Consider the following 9,877-nt stretch of genomic DNA (forward strand, 5'->3'; position numbering starts at 1 on the left):
ACCTTCTCTGCCAAACTGCTGCAGTCACTCAGCTGGACTTAAAATACTTGTAGTTCATGTGGGATCTAACAGTAAACATGTTGGATGTGTGTGTCTGCAGATCTCCACTCTCTGTGCAGAGGAGGCTGCAGCGCAGGAGCAGACGGGTCAGGTAGAGGAGTGTCTCAAGATCAACCTGCTCAAGATCAAGCAAGAAGAATGCAAGAAGGTAGTAAACACATCAGCTGCCTTCACTGACCCCACTCTCTCTCCGAAGCTTATATTCCTTCTATCAGCAGTTTAAATGCAATCAAATGTTCTGAGTGAGAGGATCTTCCTCGTCTGCCGTTCATCCTCCTCTCCATCACCCGTTTTCCTCTCACAGGAAGTGCTGAACATGCTGAAAGAGAGTAAGGCGGACATTTTTGTTGATCCCGTTCTTCACACAGCCTGCGCTCTTGACATCAAGCACCACTGTGCCGCCATCCCCCCCGGAAAAGGCCGACGTGAGTGCACGCAAAAGCCTTTGGCGGTTATGAAGTGCTTTCCTTTTTTCTCTGCCACATCCCTCTGTCTCCCAACAGTCTGGAGGTTTAAGAAAAAAATACCTTGAAAAATAAAAAAAGTTAAATTTAATCTACATCTGGGGTGATGAAATGGACTGATGAGCCCTTTTGTAACAGTAAAATCTGAACATAACTTAAGCAGAGGACACCTGCAGACTCTTATGTGATTAAATGCTGTGATATATGATTAAATGCTGTGATATATGATTAAATGCTGTGATGTTAGCTTGCGTTAAATAAGATGCTGTCTGTGTTCCTCTCAGATATGTCCTGCCTAATGGAGGCCCTGCAGGACAAACGCGTTCGTCTGCAGCCCGAGTGCAAGAAGAGACTTCAGGACCGCATCGACATGTGGAGCTTTGCTGCTAAGGTGCTTGAACTGTGACCGTCAGAGACATGAGGGAACACGCACTATCACATCTTCACAGTTCAGTGCAGCTTAGTCGATTTCTGACCTGCTGTATGTGGGCTGCAGTCTCACTGTCATGAAAAGGACAGAATCACATCCACACTAGACACACTCGGCACCACTTGAAGGTTTGATCCAGCTGTGCTGCTATGACTGAATCACAAACATGTACTGTTTCCTCGCTATATTAGGGTTCACCTTTTTATCCTGATTGGCTGTAGACTCCGTCAATCAATCTTCACCATGCTGTGTCTCATGTGAAGAATGCATTACATCATTCTTCCTCGCAGTCAAATGTTGTGAATCCTGGACTCATTTTTTATGAAAGTTTGAACTTTGAGAGTTTAAACAAGAGAGAAAAGTATAAAAACGTTCATGTCAGTCTGACAAAAGTGTAGAAAGTGTGTAGTGAGGAGTTTCCCACCATTACAGTCCCACTCCAAATCTATCTTTTTATATTGTAAAATCCTTCCCAGTTGTTTTTTAATTATGATTTTGCAGTTTTGATCAAAAATCAAGAAACCTGTGTTGTTTTTTTTAATAAATATTTTCTGCAGAGCAGCCGGATCTTATCAGAAATTCACCTTTGGGTTGTGGGCATGTCTGTTTGCATGGAAGCAACCCCATGTTAATATCCCATCATGCCTTCGTTTACACTCTTTTATCTACTTGCATCTGCAGTGTGAACACCGCAGATGCAAGAAGATAAAAGTTTTCTTTTGGTTCACTGAACGCTATGTGTAACTTTTAAAAGTTAAATATCTTAAAGGAAAATTATGTTAACTTTTTCAGTTGGGCTTGGTTGATATAATTGGTTAATTGATCCAAATCGATCTATACTTAATAGATCAATAATTGATCAATAAAAGTAGAGATTGATCAAACACATAAAGCTAAAATCTGCTAGCTTGATGCTACATATAATGGGATTTCCCATAGGATGGCTAATGCTAATGGTTGACCTAAACATACATTGCTGACTAAAACATTTATGAACTCACATGCATGAATTTTCCAAACTCTTAAGGAAATATTTTTAAAGCAGCATTTTTTGCTCATACTGTTTTCTTCTTCTGAAATAAGGTGTACTGCTGTAGCGCGATCGCCACCTAGTGGCCAAACTGAAACACCCTCCAGGAGAAGCAGAACAATTGTTGGAGCTTCTCTGTTTGAGAATTCATGTAACACTGTGTTATTAATAATCATATTATTTCACTAGAAGATTTTACAGTATGTGAACTGTATCAGATTAACAAAAATATATTCAAAACGTATTTAAAGATTATTAATGTATTTCTAAACAAATGTGTAAACTCAAAACTGAATTGTATTGAGTGTCAAAAGAAAAAAAAATTGGAATGGAATCAATTTTGGAAATTATTAGCGATACCAGCCCTATTTTCCAGTCCCTTCATGCATTTAGTCATAAATGCAGAAACGCACAAGACACCATGTTTTCAGCAGACTCCTGGCCGCTGAAAACACTGAACCCAGCCTCGCGTTGACTTTTGATCGTGTTTTCAGAGACACCAACATTCCAACATTGCCTTCAAAAGGAAAAACGTCAGAGCATCAGGATTGTACTCGGTGTTGAGCGTTTTTTAACGTGTGCTTCGTTCCATGCAGGTGGCTTCTGCTGAGGGCTTCTCCGATCTGGCCATGCAGGTGATGACCTCTCCGTCCAAGAACTACATCCTGACTGTGATGGCCGCCTCTGTGGCGCTGCTCTTCCTCATGGGGCTTTTCTGTGGGAGAATCACTAAACGGGTCACTCAGGAGCTGAAGGACAGGTAGACCCCGCCCACTCTGAAGTCTGGACGTGCCCTCTGGAGACCCCCCCCTCCCTCTCTGAGCAGGCCGCCGGGTCATCTGTGCTGCTTCGTTTGCCCTGCTCCATCCCGTTTCTTTCCTCACTTTACTTTTCTATAGAGGGGGGCTCCACATGGAATGACGTTGCCCACACCCCCCCACACACAAAAGTAAGTGGGTGTGGCCAGTGACTGTGCCGCAGTGCTCGTCCCCCTTTCTTCAGTGCGCCACACCCCTCGCCTCTGCTGGGGTTTTTTTTTGTCCCGAGTCGTCTTTGATACTCAAGATTTGCGCTCCTGACCTGCTTTCTCTGCTCGCCCCCCGCTTTGGTTTGGGGGTCTGAGGCAGGAGGTGAGGGGGGGTGTAAATGTTTACCAGAAAAAGCATTCGATGTAAATGTGTAGAAAGTTGGATGGAAAATGCTCGTGTCAGAGCAGACTTTTGACTGTTTTAATGACGAGAATGTGTGAGAGAAATCATCAGAGCCGATTCTGCCCCGCCCCCTTTCTGCGTCTTTGCTAACTGTTTTTTTTTGGGGGGGGGGTTGATCAAACTGCCCTCATGTGTTTGATTATAATGCCACTGGACTGCCATGCGGGTGGAGCCAACCAGCCACCACAAGACTGAGGGGAGGGGAGGAGCATCACAAATGTTTGGCGCCGTTGCGCTGTAAGCTCCTCCTTCAGCGGGAGGGGCATCATCTGTGGTCAATTCTTTGTTTTAATTTCAAGCAGCTGATGTGGCAACTTCAGCTCTTTCTCCAGTGCAGTCCAACACAACAACAGAGCATCACAAACAACACTACTCCACACACATCAACACAACAACCTCAGAGAAAAGCCACTCCTCTCTCTACGACAGGTGAGACTTTTGATTCCATCCTGCTGCCGCACTCCACCATTCCACGGTGGGATGGCGGCGGTACTCCTTCCAGAACTCGTCCCGACTCCAGCATGGTTTTGGCTCAAGCCTGGACTCTGGTCTGAAGGCGGAGGATTCCCCTCTGGATCTGTGGCTGCGACTTGGAGGAGCAGACGTGGGTGTTGTGCTGGTTTGTTCAGAGAACTCTAAAGAAATGCAGAAGTACAGTCCATATTCTTAAAGATGTGAAGATGATACTGGAATCATTGCACATTTTCTTCTTTTATATCTTTGAATATATATATTGTTCTGTCGTAGCCTTATTTATTTGTAACTCATAGTCCATAGTTTTCTGTGATCTGAATGTTCTGCAGTTGCCTTTTCTTACGGTTAAAAAGGAGGAGCCTTCTCGGCCTCGGCTCCTCCCGCCTCAGACGTCACGGTTGACAAATGAAGTGACTGTCTGAGCGGGACAGAGACTGCAGGTCCAGTCCGGTGGCGTGTGCGCTGGACTGCGGGGTGACGCCATAAAGCCGACAGCGGGTCGCTCCTCCATTCGGATCTCTCTGGAGTGTCCTGCTCCCCCTGCTGGTGCATTCACCCCCCCTCCCCAGCATTTCCTGCTCTTGGTTCTTCATCTGTTTATCAAAGTGTGCCTAATCACCGTCCTGCTGTACAGAACCTCCCAGAACCTGCAGAAGAGCAGCGTGTGTTGCCTCCAGGTGTCGCCCCCTGCTGGCGGCCGCTCAGCTTCACTTCGTCATGATTGGAAGGTTTCATGTTTCGTCTGTGATGAGGTCTTTTGTAAACCAGCTCCGTACCTAAATGCATTCAGCTCCCGACAGTCCCTCCTCCTCAGATTTCGTCTGTTTTGTTGCTCTGTACAGATGGAAAGTGAACAGTTTAATAATAAAGTCTGCAAGGTTTCTAATCTGTGGTGGAGTTTGTCCAAACACTTCTACTGTTCAATCTGCTGAAGGACTGATGTTGGCCAGAGCAAGGCAGTTATCCTTTTTGTCTCACTAATGATCAGTTATAGGAATGAATCCAAAACCAAATAAGTGTACATGTAGGTAGACATCAGATTATTGGAAAGAAATATTTCAAAAGCTGCCTCTATTTCAGTGGTGTCACACTCGGGCCTCGAGAGCCGACCATCCTCCTCCTGGTTCTCCAGAAATCCTGCCTTCTGTTACTGATGGAGCTTCAATGGCAGGTTGGTTGGAAACCATGTAGGACACCAGCATTGGACTCTAGTGGATGGAGAATAACGATAATGTGGCTTACAAAGCATGAATACCCTAATACAGGGGTGTCAAACTCATTTTGGTTTGGGGGCCGCATTCAACTCGTCTGATTTCAAGTGGGCCGGACCAATAACATGATGGCAAAATAAGCTATGGTCGACTTACCTGCTTTATTATCGTTATGTTATTTTTCTTGAAAAAAATGTCACAAACAACCTAGTAACCTAATTACTTATTAGTACACATTTTTCACAGAGGCCAATGGATTTACCATTTTTTGCAAGTGTTTATTTAATTTTATACAGACTGAATATTTTACATCTGACATTGAGGCAATCCTGATTGTAAACGCAAGAGGGTCTGTAGAGAAAATTAAAAATCCTACCTAAAATATGTATGTGCAAATTAGTCAAAAAAAATAAACTAAATTAAACTTATGAACATAGGAATTGGAAGTTAACGTCCTTTTCTCTCTAGAAACTCGTTTGGCCTTCACTTGGCCGTCAATGTCGGGATTCAAATCCTGTGTAACAAAAAAATTTCACAATATCATTGTCAGTGTTCAAAATACAAATACATGTCCAAAAATATTTTCCTGTGTTGACTACTTTTCTTGTACTCCCTCTAGTGGCGGAATTGCACATTGCGGTCATTTCTTTATAGAACCATAACTCGCTGCAGGGATGGGCTTGAAACTTGCATTCTTTTTTTTTTCAACATCCTTATACTTTTTTCTCTTCATGACTGGGCCGGACTAAACCCTATGGCGGTTCGTATCCGGCCCGCGGGCCGTATGTTTAACGACCCTGCTCTAATAAATGTAGGCTACATCAGATTTTTGGTGATCAATGCAGTGACTCACCCCCACTACCTTTGACCCCCACACTCACTTCACTACTGTTTTCTAAATATTGTGCTTAATTTTGGCAGCGGGGGAGAATAGAGATTTGGGAGTCGGACAGAAAAAAAACAAGCAGCACTTGCTTTTCTCTGCTTCACAATCTGCTAAAATGACTTTGATAATGGTTGAAGAATTTTGGTAAATCAAAGAACATGAACATTGAAGCTAAAGCTCTGGTGCTAAAGGGTTAAGCTAATGACTGCTGGATTCAATGACCATTGGGACATTTCAATTAACAATCTCCAAATAATCTGCCTTTCATTATAAAATTTGAGTTGTATTGGTCTCAGAGTTCTGTAATAACTGCAAGACTAACAATAAGTGAACATCCACCACGATATGATTCTTGTCTTTGACTGTACATAGAGAACTGGACAGAGCAAGTGTGACATAACTCATGAAGAAATGTCTTGCCTTTGGCTAATTCAGTCACCATGTTGGAGCCGGTGATTGGTCGGAGTTGGTCGGAGTCAATGTTTCTATGGCAACTACTGCTGCCAATCATGAGTGAGCTTGTTTGAAGTCCACACCCCTTCCACTGAAGGAATCTGTCCAGGTGAGGCCAGCAGTCAGTTTAGAATCTGACTCACTTGCGATAAAGAAAGAACATTTTTTAAAAATTGGATTAGGAAGAAGATGTTAAAAAATGCATCGGAGCAAGAATGGTTATTCTGAATGACTGAGTAATATCTGTTTATTTTATGGGATTTTGCCTTCTTGGAGCCAGCTTGTACGTGAATGGGGAGGGTCACTCAGTCCAGTTCTCTTATACAGTCAATGGTTCTTCTGAGATCTTTTTGGTGCAGAGAGTGTGGTGTGCTGCCATCTAGTGGTCAGAAGTTTAGGTGGAACACAAAAGTTGCATATTTGTTGATGAATTATTAAACTATTTTACAATATTTTCAAATAAAGTATTGGGATATTTTATAGATTTACATCCCGTGTTGAACAGCTGACAGAAATCTGGACACTTTCAGTGAAAGTCCTCCTGTATACAAGGGAACCTCCCACCTGGGAAGAGCAGGAGGAAGGCCGGGGGCAGCTAAAGCAGGTCAGAGCCAGGCAGACTCTTAAGTGTGACTTCATGGAACAGAGTGGCGCCTGAGTTCACACCTTCACACCTGTAGATGTTCCAGTGCTGCACTGCTGGAGGTCAGCTGTGAGGTGTCAAAGTTATTTTAAGACAAACAGAGGTCCCAGGATGCCAGATAAAGGTTATGTGAGGAGGTGCAGCTCAGCTCAGTGTGTTTGTGTGCTCCTGTGGGACATCAGGACTACCCAGTCCTGGTCCTCCAGATCCACCACCACATCAGGAACTCCAGAAGCAGTTCTCTGGATCTTTAAGTACCAGAAAGTTGCACTTCAGCCCAACTCCTGGAGGAAGATTTTTGTCCAGCTCAGCTTAAAGAGAAGCTTTTATCCAGCTGAGAGCGACAGACAGCAGTCGTTACGTTTAACGTGGGCAGATCAGGTGACCTCATCCTGTGTGCGGGTCAACCTGTTTGTGCAAAGGAGCCATGCATGACCTTACATCTGCTGTGTGGAGTCTTCAGGCCGTCTGACAGATCCCTGTTACATTTTCTTAGGTCCAAACATGTTAAACTCGCAGTTTCCTCTCCTGACAGTCAAACATACGAGGATGAACTTCAGCTTCTCAGAATACCATATCTGACTTGGCTTTATTAAGTTTTTAATTCAGCAGGTGATTTTTTTTACACAGGGTGTACTTTACTTTATTTTAGAGACTGTTCTCAAAAGTAAAAGGAAATATTGAAAAAGTTTTACATAGTTATGAATGGCTTAATGGCCATAAAACGTCAGTATAGTGTATTTTTGGCCAGTAAGAATCTGGTCCAGACCCCTGTTTGAAGTTTTGTGGTGCAGAGAAAATAAACTCATTTGATTTGATTTGATTTAATTGTAAAGTTTAATATTGTCTTGCATGAATCATTTACAGAAGAAATCTATTATTTAATTGAATTCTAAAACAGGGGTGTCGAACTCAATCGCACTCAAACACACCTTTGGTCGCGGGCCGAACAGGACAAACATTAATTGAACACTCTAAAACTACATTTTTAAAACTTTAAAGCCATAACTTTTAAACATAATTATGAACTAGATATATAGCATTACCTTTGATAATGCTAGTGTGAATGCTGTCAACTGAATTTGGCCGCTGAAGATGCTGAAATTAATAGCTAAGAACGCTGAAGCTGATAGCTAGAAAACATTGAATTTAATAGCAGAAAAGGCTGAAGCTGAAAGCCATCTAAAATATTAGCTAAATGCCAAATTAGCCTAAAAAAACCGAAAAAACAATCAGCATGTTTCTGAAAAAATTGGCCAAACTTTAAAATAGCCTAAAGAACTAAAATCTAGTGTGTAAATATTAGCGTTACTCCAAAACAGCCTAAAAGCAACAAAAAAGCCTAAATTAGCCAAAACAGCTAGCATGTAGCTGAACAATTAGCTAAACTCAAAAATAGCCAAAAAAAATCTTAGTAAATGCCAAATTAATCAAAAAATCTCGCAGAATACCACTTTTTTAAACTTCAAAACTGTAACTTTTTAACATAACAATGAATAATAAAAAGGCAGGAATATTATTCCAGAATAAATCAACCTAAACCTTAAATAACTTACTTTTCTGGAGGGCCGGATAGAATTACCCGGTGGGCCGGATCCGGTCCCCGGGCCTTGACTTTGACACATATGTGGTCTAAGACATGAAATAAGAGCTTAAAAAATGAGGAAAAAACAAATTTCTTCGCAGAGCTCAGCCTCACTCGGCCACTTGGTTTTTATTGTGAGGTGTTCAGTTCATACAGTGGAAGTGTTTTCTGCTCAGCCGCCACAGAAACTAATCTCTGCACTCAAAGTTCTGTTTTGAAAGATCTTCTTCTGCTAGAAGTCGTAAGCAGAGACGAACAGGGAGACCTTGGTGACGAATCGACCCAGCAGATTGCCCTGCTGCAGCTCGCTCATCTCCACCTCAGCGTCCAGGGTGGCGGGGCCCTTAATGGACCTGACCAGCAGGAGAGTGCCGGTCTGCCGGCCTGTGCGCTGCACGCTGAAGTGACCCCGCCCGTGACCCCCCACCAAGCCGAAGCGCAGAGTGTCTCCCAGCACCCGCGCTGCAGACACCCGGAAGAGGTCGCGAGGGGCGGACAAGTTGGAAACCACCGCCAGGAAGTGGAAGGTGATGGAGTTTGGAGCTTGAACGCAGGCGGCGTCCTCCACCATGCAGGGGTTCCTCTCACAGCGCCTGAGGACACAGAGGAGCAGTTCATCTCAGTCCCAGGTTCACACCTTTGAGGATCTCCTCCCTCCGGTTAAGGCCGGTTTGATTAGTATTAAAAGAGCAAAGTAAAAAAACACTCCATCTTCTAAAATACATTTTCTCCTGAAGGTTCTGCAACCGGATTCTTGAGAGCACACTTCACTACTTTATACATCTGTATTCAGAGCCATGGAAATGTGAACGTGGCTCCAAATCCACTCTGTTTTTAAACCACATTTAACCAAAACGTCTGCTTCCAACTTGTTGCACATGACAAGAGAAATGAAGAATGCAAGAACCGCTCCATCGTTTGGGGCTGAATCCTGAGAATGCTGCACCTTTCCTGGTTGAAAGTCTCCCCTGAAGAATCTCTCCCCTAAAGAAGGTTTTGGTGGAACTTTGTTTTGGATTTGTGATTTTGTTTGTTTGAGGTTTTGTTTTTCATTTAGTTCTCCATGCCTGTGTTTGGTGCAATGTGGTTCATGTGTCGTCCCTCTTTCCCACGCCACTCTTGTGCTTGGCCGTGGACCTCGCCTCTGGCTCTCCTCACACCCCCAGCTGTCCTCCAGCTCCATCTGCTACACTAGGGGGGTGTCAAACTCAACTGCACAGGGGGTCAAAATCTTTAACACACTTTAGGTCACAGGCTGAACAGGAAAACATTTATTGAACACACTAAAACTACATTTTTAAAACTTTAAAACCGTAACTTTTTATCATAATTATGGACTAGATATAAATCATTACATGTGATAATACTAGTGTGAATGCTGTAAGCTGAATTAGACCATTAAGATGCTAGAGCTGATAGCTGAAGATGCT

At 43.3% G+C, this 9,877-nt stretch overlaps 2 protein-coding genes across 5 annotated transcripts in view; one reads left to right on the forward strand and one right to left on the reverse strand.

The window, feature by feature from the left end:
- LOC112152382 (Golgi apparatus protein 1) overlaps positions 1–4,555 on the forward strand; it is a 29,880-nt gene extending 25,325 nt beyond the window's left edge. For both annotated transcript variants that reach the window (XM_036212146.1, XM_024281928.2), the window contains 4 exons: positions 101–208; positions 365–485; positions 809–915; positions 2,581–4,555. In XM_036212146.1, coding sequence (XP_036068039.1) covers positions 101–208; positions 365–485; positions 809–915; positions 2,581–2,748 — 504 coding nt within the window. In that variant the 3' untranslated portion in view covers positions 2,749–4,555. The remainder of the gene's footprint in view (positions 1–100; positions 209–364; positions 486–808; positions 916–2,580) is intronic.
- A 3,924-nt stretch (positions 4,556–8,479) lies between these two features.
- The window catches only part of LOC112152677 (fibulin-7), a 10,359-nt gene continuing 8,961 nt past the window's right edge, over positions 8,480–9,877 (reverse strand). The window contains exon 6 of one of the 3 annotated variants that reach the window (XM_036212148.1): positions 8,480–9,040. In XM_036212148.1, the coding sequence (XP_036068041.1) occupies positions 8,680–9,040 (361 nt within the window). In that variant the 3' untranslated portion in view covers positions 8,480–8,679. The remainder of the gene's footprint in view (positions 9,041–9,877) is intronic. The other 2 variants (XM_036212147.1, XM_024282410.2) reach the window with 2 other exon arrangements.

This window comes from Oryzias melastigma, linkage group LG6 (assembly GCF_002922805.2).
Source record: "Oryzias melastigma strain HK-1 linkage group LG6, ASM292280v2, whole genome shotgun sequence".
NCBI classification, from domain to species: Eukaryota; Metazoa; Chordata; class Actinopteri; order Beloniformes; family Adrianichthyidae; genus Oryzias; species Oryzias melastigma.